This window comes from Centruroides vittatus, unplaced genomic scaffold, assembly GCF_030686945.1.
Source record: "Centruroides vittatus isolate TY-2023 unplaced genomic scaffold, ASM3068694v2 contig_738, whole genome shotgun sequence".
Taxonomy (NCBI): Eukaryota; Metazoa; Arthropoda; class Arachnida; order Scorpiones; family Buthidae; genus Centruroides; species Centruroides vittatus.
The window spans coordinates 900005-922106 of NW_027122474.1; the positions used below are offsets into that span (position 1 = coordinate 900005).

The 22102-nt window shown below is 30.6% G+C and overlaps 1 protein-coding gene and 1 long non-coding RNA gene across 2 annotated transcripts; one reads left to right on the forward strand and one right to left on the reverse strand.

The window, feature by feature from the left end:
* Positions 1-2589: 2589 nt before the first annotated feature.
* On the forward strand, positions 2590-11904 carry LOC136981007 (uncharacterized). The gene is made up of 2 exons (XR_010881632.1): positions 2590-2688; positions 10823-11904. It is a non-coding gene; the product is annotated as an uncharacterized lncRNA (long non-coding RNA).
* On the reverse strand, positions 4192-21039 carry LOC136980990 (ATP-binding cassette subfamily G member 4-like). The gene is made up of 13 exons (XM_067277192.1): positions 20901-21039; positions 13949-14275; positions 13539-13656; positions 13256-13445; positions 13020-13165; positions 11657-11780; positions 11467-11581; positions 11202-11380; positions 11023-11124; positions 5736-5904; positions 5544-5644; positions 4998-5153; positions 4192-4905 (listed from the first exon to the last, which is right to left on the reverse strand). Exons 2-13 carry the CDS (start codon positions 14232-14234, stop codon positions 4549-4551), a joined length of 2043 nt encoding a protein of 680 aa, XP_067133293.1. The 5' UTR covers positions 14235-14275; positions 20901-21039; the 3' UTR covers positions 4192-4548.
* Positions 21040-22102: the final 1063 nt, after the last annotated feature.

Sequence of the window (22102 nt, forward strand, 5' to 3'; positions counted from 1 at the left end):
TATCTTATAACTAAAATAAAAAATGAAAAAATAGAAATTAAGAATAAAGGACAGAGAGAAAGATTAGAAAATACCCGGGATTTCGTTTTTGTCGAAACGATGAATCTTGGGGTAAGACACCTTCTCCGATTCTTTTCTCCTTTATATTCTTTTGACTTCTCTCTTGCCGTAGACCTTATCCTTTTTCTTTTTGTTTCGATGTTCTACTTATATGTTTGCTGTTCTCCACTTCTTTCTCGGATCCCTTAGCACCTTGCAGTCTCTCGCATTCTTTTGTTTTCTTTCCTTTTTTCACTCTCGAGCACTGCCTTCCTCGTGCTTCTTCTTTCGGATCCCACACAAGAATGGTCTCTCTTCAGCCGTTTTACCCTCAGGCTCCACACACTTCTTTTGTTTTCCCACGTTCTCGGAACTGGTCGTCTTACCCCCATGGGAGAAGGATTAAGAAAACGTTCTAGGAAGAATTTTAGAACAAAGAAACAGGAAAGACTTAAAACTAATCCAATAAAAATACGAACATATGTACAAAATTATACAAAGAAAAACATTGGCCGACGGCCAACACAGGAACATCAATAATCTCCGATATGCGGATGATACCACGCTGCTCGCGGAAAGTCAGGAAGATCTTGAGCAGCTGCTTCTGAGAGTCAGTCACGAAAGTGCAAAGGTAAGGCTGCTTCTTAACTTCAAGAAGACCAAAATAATGATTACTGCACGGAATACAGAGCTCAAAATAGTGATCAATGGTGAAGAAATCGAGGTAGTGGAAAATTCATATTCCTCGGGTCCAAAATCAACCGTAATGGAGATTGCAGTCCTGAAATCAGAAGACGCATAGCCTTGGACGAACTTCGATGATCAGCATGAACAGCTTTTGGAAGAGCAAAGACATCTGCCTCCAAATTAAATGCAGATTAGTTAGAGCGATTATTTTTCCTGTTGTCATATATAGATGTGAAACTTGGAATCTAAAGAAATTGGACAGAAGGAAGATAGATGCTTTCGAACTGTTGTGTTGGAGACGGCTTTTGCGCATTTCGTGGACAGCGCGGATCACCAACAAAACTGTCTTAGACAGAGTCCAACCGAAAATCTCACTGGAAGCCCAGATAACGAAACAGGAATTGTCCTTTTTTGGTCATATAATGAGAACAAGCTTCCTTGAGAAGGCGATTATGCTGGGGATGGTTAGCGCGTAAAGATCGCGAGGCCGACCAAGGACTCTGTGGTTCGACACAATCAAAAGTGACACTGAATTACCTATAACGGAATTGAAGGAGGCTGTGCAGGATAGAGAGGCATGGAAAGCTTTGATCCATAGAGCGACCGAGAGTCGGACACGATTAAACGGATAGGATAGACAGAAGATACATTCCAGTCTCGATTCGATCGTATATAACTTACACTATTCTATTTTTGATATTCTTTTTTAACACAGAAATGAAAGGAATGTTGGAAATGAATAGTTCTATTCCGATAACAGCACGGAAGACACATCTGGAACGTTCTAATTCGCACGCAGCTTACTCAAACTTTCTATCTGCCTGATGTACTAAACAAACTCATAGTGAGTATTTCAATTTTTTTTTTTTTTTTAATTTTAACCGTCTTCTTATGTTCTTTTCAAATGGATTTTCTTGTATAGTATTTAAAACGTTAAATAGAACCGGTAAAATTATCCAAATGAAAGAAATTAATGAAGCATTTCGCTGGTGAGTCACACTTTCCGTTGTTTGCAGTTTAGCAGCAACATAAAATTTTACTGATATTTTCGAATATGGATGATGGATCAATGGCATTTTTTGTCAATAACGTTTTATAGACTAATCTTAAATGTAATCTAGGTAATTAGCCTATATCGGACCGAATTTTTTTTTTCTTAACAATAATTTGGCCTTTTGTAATTACGTGAAATCCGCTAGTTTTGCGATTACGGAATTACACTCAAAATTTACAATAAAAATTTATCGGTGAAGAGATGTGTTGAAGGCCGAATAGACGGGACAGTAGGTCAATGCATTAAATCTGGAAAATGATCTGGAAAGTGTACACGCCAATAGTAGTAGTGAAAAATAACCTGGAAAATATGAAGAAATTGACGACGTTTACCCATTGGTTCTCTCTGATGATTGCTCTGAATAAGGATAAGTTGATTTGAGTCCTTTAATATGTATTGTACAGTACAATAATCGTGGGCAGATTTTTATACACTTATAGTTTTTAATGGATTTTAAAAAACAAAGTAATTTTTTAAAATGGGAACATATGGAAGAAAGAAAATTGGAATGTCTAGAATGGAGAACTCCCAGACGACGGAAAACAGTTAATTACGATTATAGTCTAAACGAGTCAAACAATGAATCACGAAATAATTTATTAATTGTTGTTATTGTGAATAGTAATCAATATTTCAATCAGATCATTTCTTTGAAGCGGAATGTAAATCTAATTTAATCGTAAAGTCTTTAACGGAATAAGAAATTTTATGTATTAATGCTTATCTCTTACATTATAAAATAACAGAATGCAACTCATCGAAAATTTCATTCAAGCCAAAAAATTTCATTTGCCAAAAAAAGCTCCGGCAAGAGCCAAATGAATAAAAACCAGAGATAAGCATGTAAGAGATCATCAGTGGTGTTAAGTGCACTTTAAGAACCCTTCTGAGTAGCAGGCAAAAACCAGGTAAGGAATAATAGTCGCAAATACACATATTATAACAAAATAGAATAAATAAAACAAAAATTATATCAGAATATATCATAATGCTATACAGGTACTCCTCACTTTACGACCTATCTGCTTAACGACCAATCGAGTTTCGACCTGCAGTTTGGGGAATCCCATTTCTCAGCTTGAGTGTCGATCAGTGGCAAATGGTGACATGCGCACTAAGCGCACTATAATAGGCTTGCGCGTACTATAACTGTCTTATAGTACTATAATAGGCTAATAGCGTACTATAATAGTCTTTTTATGAATAAATTTGAAGTTTGTTGCATAATTTGTATAATTTTACAACGATCCTATATTCCCGGCACAAGCTCCTCGCTTATCGATCAATTCGCTTAACGACGTAGTCGTCGGAACGGAACTCGGTCGTAAAGTGAGGAGTACCTGTACCAGAATATCTTCTTCATCGGAGTTCTACATATTGTTGTCTCCTTATCTACAGTATTTATATAATGTGGCAACAAAATGCAGAATTCCGACACGGATGATCTCGTGTCGGTTGATTAAGTTAGAATCTAGCAAGTCTAACATACTATTTTTATAATTGTTGTAGTGATATTATGCTATCTAGTGTTTTTGATTAGAATCACCCAACGAATAGTTTTTCTAAACGAGTCGCGTTTTAGCCACCCAACAAACTTTAATAAAAAAAAAAATCTAAAATAATTTTATTCATAAGTATTCTCTATCTAGAATATGTACCGGTACGTAGAGCTATTCTATATTTAGAATATCTGCGGGCCTTGTTCTTTATACACTACTCAATACACTATTCCAACTCTTCTAGTTAGAAAATCGTGATGTAATTACTCGAGAATATGATTCGATATCCACTTATTCAGAAATATTTTGTTAAATAAACTTCTTGAATCTGTATGCTTTTTATTTTAAAAAATCGACTTCGAATAATTAATAAGAATAGTTTTCAAATTATTTGCTATTCCAAACTAATTTTCCTTGTAGTATTTCATACATAAAGTAAACAAATATTTTATTGAATGGTAAATTTTGAGGCAAATTACACGATGATGGGAAAGGAAAGTCTCAATGGATGTATTCATGTTGATATTTTCGTTATTATTATTATTATTATTATTTTAAAAATAAATTCTATACTTCAATTTTCTTTATGAAAATTATTCGTGTAAGTTCAACTCGTATTCTTCTACGCTGTAACGACATAAAATCAAACCAGTAAACCACTTAATTTCAATTTAAAATAATTTCGATCGTAAATTCTTTTAAAATAAAGAATTTAAAAATGATTTATCGTAACTGGTTTAGAATTTAATTCAGGACAAAAAAAATGTATAAATACAATCCGTTTATCTTTAAACTTAACCGGTTTGTTACAATCATTGTCATAACAAAATAGTGAAAAAGTAGTCTAAGATATTATGTATATTTTTTTATATCAAGTGATAGGACTATATAAAAAATGTCTAACTGAAACAATACATTTAACAGGGAATGTTTATTAATCAATGACTTCAAATATTTTACCGGTTAAAAAAGAAATCCCGATTATACTAGATTTTCTTTTAATACTGTTTTGGAGTTATTGTTTCGTATAATTGAATATAATAATAAACGATGAGAGTGCGGGGAGATAAATTTTGTGGAGATTCATGCAGTTAAATAAGAATTTTATCGATGTAGAATCGTCATTCGGATGATAATGTATCTACATTAATTATGATGATAAGATATGACGTATGAAGCTATCGTATTGTTCGGCGAACATTTGTTTGTTACGTTAAAAAGTTCGTATGTACACACGGAGGATACGAAGTGAGCGTAAATATGATTTGTTTAAAATCGTCCACCTCCGGATCTCATTCGCAGCTTCCAACACAGTAAACAATACCCTATTATTCTCAAGACAATAAATAAAACAACTAAACCGACAAAACAAACGTAAAGTTCGGCATTTTCGATACCCATCAGCTTCAGAAATTTGTAAGGATCGCGAAAATAACATAAGCTATCGCATTCCATTTTCGGTCGGTTGAAACCGTACAAAGTGAGCATGAATCCTTCGTAAGAATAACGGAAGAATGAAGTGTAGGAGAACCATCGCAGGTACATGGGCATGGATTTGAGACTGATGAAGAATCCGCAGAAGAGAGCGAAAGGGATGCAGGCCACGGGAGCTATGAATACTGCAGTCTGAAAGAAAAAATATATATATATATATATACGTGTCAGATGAAAATGTATCCTTAAAATAACTCTATTGTCATGGCGATTAGCCTACTTACGACTGCGGAGGTAACTGCCCCAATTGCGATCACCAGCGACTGTCCTACCAGAGAAGTAAGTACGCAAAAACATAGGAATAAACAGAACCTCCACGTGTCTGACGGTTGTCCCGTCATCCAATAAACGATACTTCCGTACATGATAGGAAACACTATCTGTAAATAATTATTTTATTCATTAATATAAGCACTCGAAACACAGCTTCCTATCGACATTTTATTGTTCCTTAATCGATTCCGCCTTGAAATTTTTATTGCGAAATTTCGCGATAAATGTAATTACAATTTAAGATAGATTTGGACATTTTCTGATCGAGAAAAATTTTTTATTTATTAAAATAATTTATATATTATTAATTCAAAAAAGGAGCTATTGTTTTCAAACAACACTGAACTTAAATGACATAAATTACATTTTAAAAGCAACCAATCATAAAAATAAATGTAATGAAGCTCAATTAAAAAGAAATTCAATTTTATGATTCAGTTTCCTTCGCTTATATTTTAAATAATTGAAAAATGAATTAAAATAGAATTTAACGTTACCTGAAAGGGCATATCTGCTAACGTCTTGGCCAAGTAGTACGTTTTTGTGCTGTACCAACCATTCAAATGCTCTCGAAAGAATCCCGATCTTTCAGAGGGAACTAAATTTGAAAAGAATTTAATTAATTTTTAAACTTAAAAGATCCCGAAATGTTTATTGATTATAATTAAAAGCATATAAATGGCACTTACAAGTCAATATCGTGGGTAACATGGCTGTGAAGCAGAGAAAGAGAATAGAGAGAAAGAGGAAGGCCACGTTGTTAAAAATCTTGTCGGCAATGTTGGCAGTGTTCAAATACATCACTCCCGTTAAAAGTCCAACGCCGACGTGAGAAAAAAATCTGACTTTGGTCATCGTCTGTGCAATTAAACAATTTATAATTTATTATATAAATTCGCATTAATGTTAGTATTTAAAGTGTTAATTTAACGAATAATTTATAATAACTCTTAATTACTACGATTAAAAAAATGAAGACGAAAGAATTAATGTGGTCCTTACTGTTTTCTTAATTATTTATATAAACTTAATTGTGATGCATAGCATAATTTACCTAATCAAATGCGCTCTAAAAATAAAAATAGCCGAAAGTGCTATTACTTTTTTGAACAAAAATAAACAAAGTCGTTCACACTCGTACATAATGTGTGTAGTCGGTATATTTATAAACAAAGATATTATTATTTAAAAAGAGGGAAAACGGATCACAGAAACTTACTTTAATCGCCTTACTTAAAATGCGAAATGTTAATAAAAAGAAATGAACTTATTTGTCTATGGTCATCGAAGAAACACCGTAATTTCATTTCAACGTGAAAAAATTCGATTCCCTACATTTCAATGAATTCAATTTAAAGTTTTCAAAGGTTTCAAGGTCAGCTTTCATTCTTTCAGAGTCCATTAATACCCTGGAATATTCCAATCAAGAATATTTACGAACAAATTATTTGTTTCGCATCTTACTTGATTACTGTTGTACCTACAAGTTACATTTAATTCCATCAATAATTTAATTTCGCTCGACAAAAACTGCAAAAATATCTTTTTATCCTCAAAAACTTTAAACAACGACCGCCATCTTATATTTCTGTTTTAATTTATTCCGGTTTCTAATTATTAATGCATATTCTGCCGAGTACAGGCTACCATTACAATAGGTACAGTACTAAAGTAATATATGCTAATGACATGCAGATCTAGTAGTATGTGGTTTATTCTTATCTTTTCATGGTCAAATTTAATTTGAATGTTCTCGGTCACGAACATCGTCTTAATTTGGATTGCATAATGACAAGAGGCAGAAAAGAAAATTACGTTGCGAAAATCCCCAGGGAAAATTTAAATTTTCTATTTAATCGGTTTAACGATGCATCGTTAAACCGATGCTCAAAAAAATATTAAAATATTCATACAATATGTATAGATTGACTTTCTATGCATATGAAGAAAAGCATCTATTACACTTGTAAAGAAACATACATAAAGATATTATGAATAATTTAACTACTACATTAATGCAAATAATATTGAATACTATAATATCGATGTTATTACAATTAAGTAATGTATAAAAGAATAAAGTATTTATATTGTTTGAGATAATCAATTACGTGAGAGGAAGAGTAACACAAATTTAAGAATTTACTATTACTGTATAAACCTAACTTATACAAATATTTTAAAATTTGAAATTCTGACAGCATAAGCTTAGAACGTCATGGGACTGGTCTATAACTTATAATCAGTAAGTGACACGATGGAGATATTTAATATTAGTTTAGTTAACATAAACTTCCATTATATTAAAATACAGTTTGATCGTGTTCGAAGGTTATGTAGTAAAATAACAATATCGAGGTAATTGTTCTTTCTGTTTTCTAATATTAGTTATTCGATCTGAAATCCGAAGTCGAACCGTCGACAGCTTAAGCGATCTCGAGTTAAACTGTAGTGAAGAAAATGCGGTGACAAAAGCCATTCTCATTTAAATTACTGAATAAGGACAACGTTGGAATGAAAATCTATTTTGTTTGTTTGTTTTTCATGTATTTGAAGACGGTAGGAACAAAACTCCAAAAACAAATAACTTACTGGACACATACAGTACCTATTCAGTTGTATCAGAGTAGCTATCTGTAGTATTAAAATACAACTATAATTGATTATACTGTAATACTACAGATTGGTACTCTGATACTTACAGGCAAATAGGCAGGTTCTTGTACTTGCTGGTAGTGTGATAACACTACGAACAAGTACAGGGTACGTATATAGTTTTTCGTGGATTATTTTGCAGTATTATTACATTTTAAATTGTAATTCCTAGATCAGATTTCCAAACTGATACCTATCTTTTGTAATATCATGTGACGAGTCCGCTTTTTATCGTCATCGAGAGTGAGCAATCGTTGAGCGAAATAGCTGGTAGATACAGTAAATCATTCTGTAAGTGAATTCGCGTATTAGTTTTCGGTTTCGGCTCGCGCACAATCTTCAGCACAATCTTCAGGATATGAAGTCTCAAGCAAACTTTAAGTTCGTCAGCCATTGTTCCCTTTGAAATAACTGACAATGTTTGAAAAAAACTGTATCCGAATACTAAAAACATTGTATACCGAACTGCTCTATAATAAAACCTATTTTTGAATATATATTGTAGAAAATTAAAAATATATATATGTATAAAGGATGCAACAATATCCGAGCAACGATATCTCCGCTAATATATATATATATATTAAATATTAAAGTTTGAAATTTTGAAATTCAATTTATAAAGAGATTTCAACTTATAGATTTACAAATATAATTTAGCTTTTAGATTTCAGTGATCTCGTTTAGTTATACGAATAACATTTAGAAAATGTAAACGTGCTCTCTAATATTCCATCAGGAGAAACATTTGCTAAATCTGGATGATTTTATAACATTTATTTTAAGTAGTGAACTGGTTTAGCATTTAGTGATAATGATCTGCATATAAAATCGATTTCGCTTAACTGATCTAGTTTTATATTTAGTTTTCTAGTATTAAAAATCTGTTGTCGGTATAATTTTAATGGTGTAACCTAAAAATTTATTTGTCATTAAATTTAAACGGGGCAATATTAATATAAAGATTTTGAAATACTATCTACGTAATCTATCAATCTTATACTGTTTCGTTCAATTCCTAAGCCATTTTGTTTTCTATCATTACAAATTTTCTTTGAAATTACTATTGATTTTCTATACGTAATTAAACCAAATTTTAATTAAAGTTTTATGTAAGCTCCACTCGATGTACGGGTGAAACTTCTCTCCTAATCTTATACAAAATGATACATTTTCGAGTTAAAGCTGTATTAAATTTATCTTTAAAGATTACATTCTCTCTACAATTCGTTTATAATGGGTGATGTAAAATACTTTATCGAATCCCTTCTCTTTATCATCATTCATAATTTGATTCTTTTCTTTTAAGAAATATTAACAACTGGTATCTTATTTCATACGTAAATTTTCAATATTTCTGATGGAAGAAGCATCAGAAACAATGACAGTTGAATGTCATAAATAATCTGTAATTAACTCACACGAATTAACATCTTTCTGTTCATTCATCAGTGAAAAATACTCAATAAAAATGTATGGCATCAATTAATATCAATAGTGCCTATGCTGGAGTAGATAAATTATTGAAATATTTTATTCCTGTTTTCAAAAATTGCTTGTGTCGAGATTTATATGTTGATTCTGTAATTATTATCCTATAATGCAATGTTATCCTAGTTACATTGATACATATAAAGTATCGTAATGTAAGTAGAATTTATACACGATCATGGCTATTTATGGGATCCTACGGTTAAATCAAAAATTATAATTGTAATTTATGTATAGTAAAAATAGAACGACCGAGAATAGTACCTGAGATGTTGCAGCTCTTAAGATATATCTCTTAAAAGATCTGTAAATTTGAGTGAAATGTAAATATGTTTTCCTTTTATCAATGATTTCCCCCATTGCAAAAAAAATAATAATAATTTCGATTTTATTTTATTTTTATATCTTTTCTTCCTACTTCCTTCTCATTTTTTATTTATATTTTTTATTTATGTCCAGCCAAAACAATACGGTTTCAAAACAAGTGTTTATGTTCTGCTTCTTGCAAAATATAATAAAATCGCGCAAAAATTAATAAATAAAATTGGCAAAAATTGGTTCATTTTTAAACGATAAAACGAATTCTGATGAACTAATCCTAAGCTTATTTGAGGAATTTTGTATAGTCCACCTTCAAAAATAATGCAACCCCTATTTAACGCCCTTTTCGGAATTTCTCTTGCATTAAACGAAACAATCGTTAAATATTTTCTGTAAAATGCTACATATTTAATATTTAATATAATATATATATTTAAAATATTACAGTACTAAATTATTAGCAAGAGAAATTATTTTAAATCTACTACCAGTATCATATAAAAATCTGCGAAATAACTCGTATATTTGTTATACTTAATGATGAAATTCGATTTAAAAATTTTAATTACTTATATATAAATTTTGCAAGAAGTCGAATAAAATAAGAAAAGAAAGAGTAATGGATGGTCACAATAAAATTAAAACGAATAGAAGACATATTTCTTGAATCTGCTAATATTAACAAGGCCGTGTTTGTATCACACGAAACTGTATTTTGTAATTTTGAATCCCATTTTTTCACCCCCATCTTAAATTAATCTTTTTAGTTTGTAAATAAACTTTGCTAATAATGTAAGGATTTTAATACAGTAATTTATTATTTTTTTCTGAACTAAACATCTATAAGAATTATTGTCGAAATCTACTGCTAGATTTCGAATAGTAACAAGAGTAAAACGTCATCTACTCATCCTCCTTGCAAAAAAGACTGTAGAAATCCATCTTATAAATCAAAAAAGATGTTTATTTATTTCTTTTTCTTTTTCTACTCTTCGAATAACAATTAAAAAAAAGACAGTATAAAAATTTGCACAGATTTATAATTTAATTCTCCGAAGGAAGTTCTCCATTACGTTCTCACGAGATTAGGCTCTGTCTGAATGATCTAGTCTGACAGAGTCTAACCTCATGCGAACACAGTGGAAAGAATGAACAGTAGAAGAAACAAATTTCTTTTTCTGATATTATTATAGCCTATCTATAAAACTTTCAATGAGATATCTTTTACAAGAGTTCAATAAATTCTTTTATTATTTCATATAAACCTATAAACTCTATAAACCCGAAATTTAAAACTATAATTTTACAGGGCATTGACTAAGAACTGTAAAGCGTTTAATAATAAATTGTTTATCGTGAGTAATGATTTCAATAAATAAACGAAAATGATTCAGGAAAAACTGAATCGAAAAGAGATACGCCGAGATTTATGTTAGTGATTAATTTGTTTTGTGTAACCAAAATAAATTTAATATTATTTTGTATTAATTCATTATCCCAAATACTTACGGGTTCCCTCAACATGGACAGAAACGTTCGGACTAACAACACACGGAATTGAGTAAAGGAATTCCTCGGATAACCATGATATTCGTCCTCATTAAGCGCTTCCTATCAGAATACAGATTATTCACTCAATATTTAAGTTATAATTATAATTTGTTAGGAGTTTATGGAATTTCTCTCACCTTATTTGATACTAAAGAGAGGGTACTCGCTCTAGTTTCGCTGTTCCTCATGCCGTAAACGGATAGAAAATTGCTTTTTTCCAAAGTTTCGTCCAACTTTTTGGCATCTTCGATTTCACACTTGATCACCATGGCTAATTTATCTTTATCTCCGATTTCTCCCGATGCTATTTCCATAACTGCAAGCAATTCATACGTATTAAGAATTACATTAAAAAGGCTGTAGATTACTTTCAAACTTCGTTATAGATAAAATGACTATTACTATAATCGGCCGGATTATAGAATTGCGGGCATTCCATTCCGTGAGAAGACAAGAACGGAACAAGATCTTGAATGGCTCCGTTATAGACACATTCTCCGGAAGACAAGACGTATAACTAGAAAAGAACTGCATTATGAGTGGAAGAAACTTTTTTAAAAATATATTTATATATAAAATATCGATTAAATACCCGATCGAAAAGTTGGAATATCCTGGAACTAGGTTGATGAATGCTGCATATGATTGTTCTGCCTCCTCTAGCTAACGACTGTAATAAGCTAATACAGTGGTAACTGAGAGCACTGTCTAAACCACTAAAAATAAAAATTCATATTTCGTGTAGATAAATATGGAATATGAAACAAATATATTTTATAGTATGCTTGAATGTACTTCCTTTTTTATATAGTATAACTTTCAAAGTCATTAAAATAAAAATAAATGGAAAGCTCGTAATCATCGAGATGGAAATGATGAGATTAGAATAGAAATAATTTATATATATATATACATTCAAATAAAAATTATATTCATGTGAAAATTGATTAAAATTGAGGATATTTCCGCATTAATATAATTTTTTTTGTAATTTTTTTATAATTATCTCTTAAGGTGTGCTATTACTGAAATAGCGACTGTATTTTTTATTATTGACGGCATTTTTTACTGTTATATTAAGGAAGAATACTTGTTTTAAAAAATTATTTTACTGTAACTGAACATCTTTACCATTGCAAGAAAACTAAGATCTAGTCGGAATTATTCGCATGAACATTAGTCTCAGTATACTTATAATTTGTTATAGCAGCAAATAACTAAATACAGATTGACAACACTCGTACTTAACGCTTCTCGGGGGCCCTAGACACTAAGTTCTCGCCAGGTCTCTTTAAAGATGCCAGACCGAAAAAATATTCCTATTTCATATAAGTAAAGGAATCCCGATTCCTCCTTGCACTCGGATCCATCTTTGTAGATCCCTTGTATTTTTTACAAAGCATATTCGCATATTTTATTTTTTGTCGGATACGGATGAGGGAATTTTAAGATTTGCAGCCACAGTAACGGATTCCAGAACCGTTAAATGAGATAAAAGATAATCATCTTGAGTAATGTAACAGCACAGAATGAAATTTTTTTGAGGCTCCTTATTTTTGGGGCTTCACGCATCTATTTCTTACGTACCGCCCTGGTAATACTGGTAATTAAATCAAACAGGTACTCTAAATATCACAGCAAATCAGCGAAAGACAATTTAGCTAACGTTTTCTTGCCAACCCGGCAATTCCGGATTTTGTTTTATTCATTTATTTTTAATTTTTTCGTCCCGTTTCGAGTTATCTTTTATAGATTTAAACTGTAAACGAGTAATTAACCAGAAATGTTTGCTTTTTTAAATTCATATTGCATAGTTCATTTGCATAACGGTTATTCTAAATATTAAGAAGGAAAAAGTATATAAATATCATCTTCCTGTATCTTTTTACAAAGAATCTATGTCGATATCTACATGCACAATTTCTTTTATACTTTCGTTTAAAATGTCTTTTTACCTAGTTGGCTCGTCGAAGAACATAACGGGTGGATTGCTAACAAGTTCTTGCGCGATGCTTAATCTTTTTTTCTGTCCTCCAGACAGATGAACGGATTTAGTTTTCTCGCATTCTGTCAAACCTAGCATCTCTATGACATCGGTCACCTGACAAAAAGATAATATATTTGTTTAGTTTTTTTTTTTTTTATTATTATTATGAAGATAGCATTCGTTCAACAGTTACGCTGCTAGTACCATTTGCTTCCTTTCTTCTTGGGATACGGATGAGGGAATTTTAAGATTTGCGGCCACAGTAACGGATTCCAGAACCGTTAAATGAGGTAAAAGATAATCATCTTGAGTAATGTAACAGCACAATTTCCGGAACATGTTCAGGTTTCTTCTTTGATTATTCACTAGGATTTTGCCTTCGTGTTTTGTATTCCTAAGAGTAATAATTATTTTCAATTAAATTATAATTGACATGTAATTTAATGAACATAATATATAATTTTAGGATTTTTTCCAAACCACGTACAAAAATCCACTTAGAATATTCATCAAAGTCGATTTTCCCGCTCCGGAAGGTCCCATAATTGCTGTCAATTCTCCCGACGTCACCAAACCCGACAGATCCTTCAAGATCACTTTCCTTTCTGTTGCAAAATTAAATATTGATCGTTAGTGATAAAATTACGAAAGTTTTTCAGAAAAATATTTATATAGATAAGAGAAAATATTTAATTATTTTTGTGTCTCCCACCAAGAAACAAACAATGCTATTGTTATGCACGTTTGCACGCGTTAACAAAACAAACTAAACACTCAAATAACAGAAAATTATTCTAGCATAAATTACAACTACATCTTTATGTTATGGCATAACCTTTGTTTTACGGGGGTTAAATTGTTTCCTGGAATTAAGAATTATTACTTTTCTTTTTTTACCTTTTTTCCTCCAACCTTTGGAGACAGAAAACGAAAGGTTCTCCCACGAAAGATCCACGGGTGCCTGCTGTAATTTCCTAAGTATTGGGGCATTGTTATTGCAGTCGTCGGGTGGTCCGTCGATTTTCGGCAGACTGATGTCGCTGTTTATGGACACGCTACCGATGCTACCGTTCCTCTGGTATTTCTCATCGTCTTCTGTTAAAACGATGTTTGGTATTCCTTGATCCTGGGTGGATTGTAGCGAGGTCTGCGACAGATTGTGCACAGAAAGCAACTGAGCCATCGAGACAGTCAAAGCTTTTGATTCATTTAAGTGGAACACACCTGGAAATACATTTCTTAAAAATGGAAAGGTGTTTTTCTCGCTCGACTGCTACTTTATAAAACAAAAATATTAATCCAAGAATTTATATTTTACTGGTAAATTTACATTAAAACATTTTTATGGATACTTAATATATACATATATTTTTTTAAATTTATATTTAATTAATTTCTATTTTTCTCTTTAATATTACTCGTTATCACTCATTAAAAGTACAATTTCGACGAACACGTTGAAATTTATAAATTAAAAGTTAAATTTCGAGAGATAAGTCAACGTTTTAATATTTGTTTAACGGTATAATAATGTTAAAACAAATTTGAATCTTAGATCTACAGGTTAAAATATTCTCGAGTAACATCTAAATAGGGCGACGTCCAAAAATAAACCATATCAAAATTATTTTTATTATTTCCTCATACATCTGTATAATCATGTGATATCGTCGCGTGACTGCAAAATTTCTCTTTCTTCCCCCTCTTTCAGTCATAACTACTTAATTAATTCTCCTTTTCTTAAATAAATTTACATTATTATCGTACGTAGGACTATGGACACAATTTTCAAACGTAATTTATTCATCTATTACTTTACCAAAATAATTCTTAATTAATTAATTTGATATATAAATGACCTTTTTACAATTTAATAATTTTAATATTTCTTATTATATTCTATTTAAAATATTTAAGAGAAAGTAAATAGCCGTTTACGTATAAATTATAAGTAAATTTTGAAAATAAGATTTCGGTATAAAATTTCTATTATTATTTATATTAAGTTTATTATTATTATTTTTTTAATTTTAAATAAAAATTAAATTAATAAAAAAAAAGTTAATTATGGTATAAATAACCTTGTATTTATATTTTGTATATAATAAAGCTTTCTATAGTGATCGAACGAAAAGTAATTAGGAAAGGGTAATCGCTGCTTCTGCTATGATTTTCTCCCTTGAAATTTAAGTGGATTAAAAAATAAATTATAACTTTACTTAGATTATAATCTCTTAAATAACTTTTACTAAAAATTGCTTACAATTTGTTATTATTTAAAATTTTAGAGCATAAAACCAGCATTCTTCTTTCAAGTTGAATTTTAGGTTAAACTCTCCTTTAATTAAAGATCCATTCGACGATAAGGGAAATAAATTGTAATTACATTGTACTGTACGTAAGTTTTGCCCAAATTGTTTCATATAATATATATTTTTAAGTATAATTTACATATAAAATAAATAGGACAAAAATAAATTTTCGAACATTTTCCTAATGTTTTCGAATCTCTAATATACCGATAAATTTGATATGCATATTCAGTAGGTCTGAGAATCGGCTACTATCTATTTTTCATACCCCTACACCATCTCCCCCCTTTCAAAAATATATTTATATATAAATTAAGGCTTTTATGTCCAACAGATGGCGCTACCTTCCGACGAACTAAGTTTGCTTTTCTGTCAGGCATTATGCTTTTCTGTGAGAATGGACTGAAGCAGATCATTTTCTATCTATCTATATAAATAATATATAACGTTCGTTTGTTCTTTTCTATGTTGTTTATATTAGTTTTAGTTTACGTTGTTTAGCATCGCGCGTGAGTTCTTTTGTATTTTATTTAAATTTGAAATTGGTTATTCGGAACAGTATTCGAATGTTGTTAGCCTGACGATGGCCATGGAATGGGCCGAAAACGTTTGTTTATGATTAAAGTTAAAGGTTCTCAGCATCAAGGTGTTGTTGTCTTACAGTGTAATAGAGTCTGAGTGAGGTTAAGAGAATAACTATTAATTATTCCTATTTTATTAAAATTATTACTTAATATAAATATTAATATAAATAAAATATAACGTTCGTTTGTTCCTACCGATTCCTTTGAAATTTTGACACAACGTTGCATTCGAATACGCACGTGTTTTTATATAATATACATGTCGAAATTCCCCCCAGTGGGGGAGATGGACGGGATTAAGGCTTACCGTGAAGAACTCGGCTTCTATTATACTATTTTACATGCGTTTTTTTGCGTTTTTAATTGCGTTTTAATAGGTTACGTCAACAGAATATACACTAAAAAGGGATTTTTCGATATTCCCCAGCGGGAAAAGTGACGGGATTAAGGCTTACTGTGAAGAACTCGGCTTTTATTATACTATTTTAGATGCGTTTTTGATTGCGTTTTAATAGGGTACGTCAAGAGAATATACACTAAGAAGGAATTTTTTGAAATTCCTTCCCCACGCGATAAGGGATAAATTGTAATTACATTGTACTGTACGTAAGTTTTGCCCAAATTGTTTCATATAATATATATTTTTAAGTATAATTTACATATAAAATAAATAGGACAAAAATAAATTTTCGAACATTTTCCTAATGTTTTCGAATCTCTAATATAGATTAATAAGACTATTACATATGATAGGTCATTATGTAAAATAATAAAACAATTGTGTCAATAATTTACTCAAAATCGGGACCTGTAGATATATTTTTAAAAAAACGACAGACGTGTCGTGTGTACAACCTGTTTTATTCTTATGTCAGTTGTGTTATAGATCGGCCTAGACCCCGTCCTTCCAACAGTGACCTAATGTAGAATAGAATATCGTGTAGACTTTATATCGAAATATGTTGTAGACAGATTAACAGATAACATTCTAAATATTTTATCGTTATTCTATTTTGTTACAAGGATTTAGATGAGAAATCTATACATAATTTCCGATTTAGATGGCGATCCACGCCCGCTTTTGGATGATAAACTCATTATAAAACAGGTTTTAATATCAGATATATACTAATTGAAGAGTATTTTTATAATCCTAAATTATTAGAAAATTTTTAAAAAATGCAAAAAAACTTTTAAGTAATTGCAATTTTAAATCTTAATTTATGTTAGTATAAGCAACTAAATCAAAGCTCTCTTAAATGTATTAGTAGTAAATTAATAATGTTAAATCAATAAGAAAGTCTTAAAAGGGAGCCATTTTGTTTCCTTGTAAAGAAAAATATCCTATAAAGAGTTACATATAAGATTTTGATATTGAAGTAAATCCTAGTTGTTTCATAAGTAGGATTTTCGTTAATATCAAAAGATACCGCAATTGAAAAGGAGGTGCCATTTTGAAAACATGACACGAGATAAGAATAACAGTTACACAAGATTATATTATCAATTACAATAGATCTTGAATAATTAGAAATTCTTAATTTCAATAGACGATGTCCACAATATAAACAAAAGAAAAGATAGGTACTTAAAACATTTCTATAATGAAATCGACTTAAATAAGCAAAAAAAGTTATTTGATTTCAACTTCGTCTCTTATATTTAAGTCTATAAAATATTCAAAATATAAATTTCAAGCATTCGATAGCGCGGTTCCGTGTGTTGTCGCTGACAAATGATATTACATTATTCGCATGTTTGAATCTTTAATCGCAGTTTTTGAATCACGTGTTGTGACTTTTACCTTATCTAATATCTGCTTAAGAGCTTAACCAGAGATTAGATAAGGTAAAAGTCATAACACGTCATACTATATATATATTATGGAAACACTATATAAAAATCTGTTTATCTCAAATGCTGTTTTAAAAATAGCTTTCCTCTTATTTTATAGATTTTGGATTCGCTAGTAAATTATATATAGATATTTTTACAATATATTTTTAAGAAACACGTTTAATAAATAATAAAAAAGAATCACCACCAGACTTCTGCAAGTACTAGTTATTTTATTTGAAACGTTGTTTAGAACAAATTTGATCGTAAGAGTAAAATTACTCGGGCACAAAGAGGATCACTCTCTTAGTTCATTTATCCCGAGCTCTTGAAATTATTGTGTTTTTAAATATGTATATTATTGTTAAAAACCGTTTTCAGATAATTCTTTTCCCTCTCCACTCTGATCAGCCAATATTTATAAATTAAAATCCTAGAGATCATTGGCGTAGCCAGGGTTTTGTTATGGGGGGCCTAGTAGAGGCTGTAATTTTCTGGGGAGGGGCACCAGGTTAACTGGGGGCCGTGCCCACCCATGCCCCTTTCTGGCTACGCCCATGCTAGAGATTCAATGTTAGTTTCAATGTGCATCACTAGTTTATATGGGGGAAAACGGTACTACAAAGAGATCTTTTATATGAATTACTAAAATACAATTAAATCTATGTTTATAACGAATTGTAAAGGAATTAATTATCTTTTAGACACAGTAAAAGGGAAAAAATAACTATAAAATAATATATGTATGCGGCCAAATTTAAGAGAAGAAGCACATAAAAGATTGGTTAAATCAGTGATTCGTCGTAAAGAAAAAATAGAATAAACTGTTTACCTTCCGTTCTTCAATTAATTTCTATCAAAATTATATGATAAACATATTTTAGCTCTTTTTTCCTTTCAAGTTTAGCTCAACCACATAATCCGTAACAATTATTTAAGAAGGATTTGTTTCCTTTTTCGTCTCACAAAATTTACACGTAGGTTAAGTTATCAATGAATAATTAAACCATTCCGTCGGACACATATCCAAAAAGACCTACTTTAATAGTAATTATGGAATTTATGTTAATTTCCTCTAACCTTTATCAAAATATAATTTCGTCACGATTTCTGATCGATTTTTACCTTATAAATGTCATATTTCGATAATGTTACGTATTCCAATTTCGATAATGTTACGTATCGAATTTTGCAAATATGCAAAATTCGGCATTCGTCTGACGTCAACATTAGTAATTTTATCGATAACAAATGTCGAAATAATTTTACTTTCGCGACATTACGCTGAAGTAAAGCAGAAATTACAACATTGTCGCTGTAAAGGATTTTTTTTTCGTATTTAGACTATTTAGGTCAGAACGTTTCATAATTTTCGATCATCTATGGACATAAATCACGTAATTTAAACAGAATTTAAAAAAAAAGTAAGTAGGAAAACAAAGATGAACTCTCTTTTTGTGATGAACTGCCATAAATTTTCAAATCCTCTTTAAATCTTCCAGTAGGTCCATTCGAGAAATTCCTTAACTAGGAGCATTAAAAATTTATCAATAAATTATAGGTTTTTCTCAATGTAGAGGATGTTGGAGAGAGTGGTAAACATCCTAAAAAACTCATTAACTTGATAACCCACGAGCCTACTTCCAAATGCTCTAAAGAAAAATACGTATTCAAGGTCGACGGGTTTTATCCTGCAGGACGACATGCTATATACTTTTCCTTAACTTTTACAATGCTTCCAGCTTAAATAACAAGTAAAATATTATAAATATGTTTGGAGAATTTTCAGAATTAATATTTCTGAAAGAAAGTTCATTAATTCCAACGAAAGTTGCGGAACTCCATTATCGAAAAAACCGAACTTTGATTCATATTATATAATATTTCAGCAGTTTAAACCCGGTAATTGTAGTTAATTAAATTTAATTTACATAGCAAACAACTTAATTTTCTTAACAAGTTCTTATATTAAGATCATTAAACTCGATACATATAATTATTTGCGTAATGTACTGTACACACTACTTACCAGGACGTAAGGTAAGAAAAGAGGAAGAATCTCCGCCACGAGTTGTAGATTAGAAATTACCATATCACCCAGAAAGACTTTCACTTCTAATTAGACTGACATACTCTATTCACAAATAAACTCCTTACGGGATAATAATAAAGCGATTCTCGACCCATTCCTAACAATGTAATGTAGGGAAAAAAAATGGGTCAGACTCTTTGCCTGGGGGTATTTGGTTCGGAAGTTTCTTGAAAGCATCGATCCTCGACTTCACGTCTCTGTCGAGGGCCCTGTATTTTTTACTAGGGGATTTATCAGATTCTTATCTACCTGATTGCTCTTTTCTTTTCTGGTATTTTTCTCGCGCGAATTTATATCGAACGATCTTGGATTTCTCTTTCTAATTCCCGTTCTTCGCTGGTTCTCGACAAAATGATAAAAACTTTTCGATTATCTCAAGTCGTATATAAATGCCCGGAAAAAAGATTCATCTGAATGAGTCAATGAACCTCGAACAACCTAAATCTTGTGAGTTCGGTTAAAATAAACTTAACGGAAATGTTAAATTTCCTGGTATTCTCACTCCTTCGCTTACGTCTATGCAAAGAAATTGTGAACTTTTTAAAAATTTCGCCGCCATGTTTTTCAATTTTGCAAAAAAGAATAAGTTTTTTAAAAATTAATTAAGAATAGACGAAGATTAAAACAATGAAATGACGGGTGTGAATCGAAAGTCAAAGATGTAACTATTTTCTGTATTGAGGTCATCGAATGTAAGAAGTGCCGAGGATAGGCATATTCTGAGGAAGTGAATCCATAACTGCACAAGAATATCTGAGAAAAAAACCTTGAAAATTTTAATAATTGCAAATGCTATTTTAACTATTGAATGTTTCCTACAAACACCGCTTTATATAAGAACCAGCGGGAAATAATTTCGGTATATTTTTGTTACAGGAAAAGAAGTTTTCCTGGTAGGAAAAGAACCTACTTACTTTCTCTGATGCATTATCTAGTGAAAGTAAAATTATGTAGGAACTTTTCGAATCTATATCCGCTTTATTCGACTAGGAATTAAAATAAGAAAAGAAAAAGAAAACACTTACCGATGTTCTATGGATAAGACAAAGATCACAGATACAAAGTCACTCCCGTAATAAAGAAGACTGGGTTAATTCACGTAGTTTGAACGAGCAGTTTTATCCGAAGGAATCTGACGTCATTGAGAGATACCCAGTCACAGACAACGAACGTCATAAGTAGTAAGTGAAGGGCATCGCGAATCAAAATATTTTCCTGCATTCCCCATTCAAACTCTTTTTTTAATGATCCTGTCAGATTCTTCCTACCACGCATTTTCTAATTATTCCTTCATTCTTAGTCGACAAGATTTTTTTTACTCACTTATGAATATTCATTAGAGTAGAGGATAAAACTGTAATAATTCTGTACGTTAAAAAAAAATAATAATTACAAAATTTTCGCTGTAAAATACCACGCGATACAGAATTTTTCTTGCTTTTTACAGAGCGTGAATTGGGTCATTCTTGTGGTCAAGGTAGAAAGATTATTTTATTACACAATTCGATTATAATTAAACAATTAATCTAAAGAATCTTTCTTATCGAATTACGGCAGATTTATAAGCTTATTAACCTTTTAAAATCAAACTTATCAGTCTTTGTTAAGTTATTATTACGAACTAATACACCTTATACGGTATTTTATATAAATTTAAGACTTTTTTCGAGTTGAAATGGTACGAAGTTTTCGTGATAATTATAATCAATTTGATCTTTCTTTTTTGTGTACAATAAATCTGATTTATTTCTAGTAAATGCGACTTTTTACGTTGTACTTGAGTTTGTAATTAAATAAACGAGAAAAGTGTTTAATTACCCTTTGTTTGTGCAATATTTTAAAATGGCAATGCTTTGCTAAGACAATTATAAATTAATCTACAGTTTGTAACTCTATTAGATCATAAGATTATAATGCTTTCTCTCTGTATACATAAATATTTATATACAGACAGAGAGAGAGAGAGAGAGCCTTATAATAAGCCTTAAAAATAACCCATACATAAGTTATATATAGGATATTTATATATAGGCCTATTGTAATTTTAAATATTCACTGACAGAATTTAAATATTGAGGTGTATTGGAAATGAAAAACCAACACACCTCAATAACAATAAATTTACCGTAATAAAAAGAATGATTTAATTTACTAGTAAGTTGTTATTATTATTGATTACGAATCAGTTAGCTGCTTATTATGGTCCATTAAAATAGTCTAACTTCTT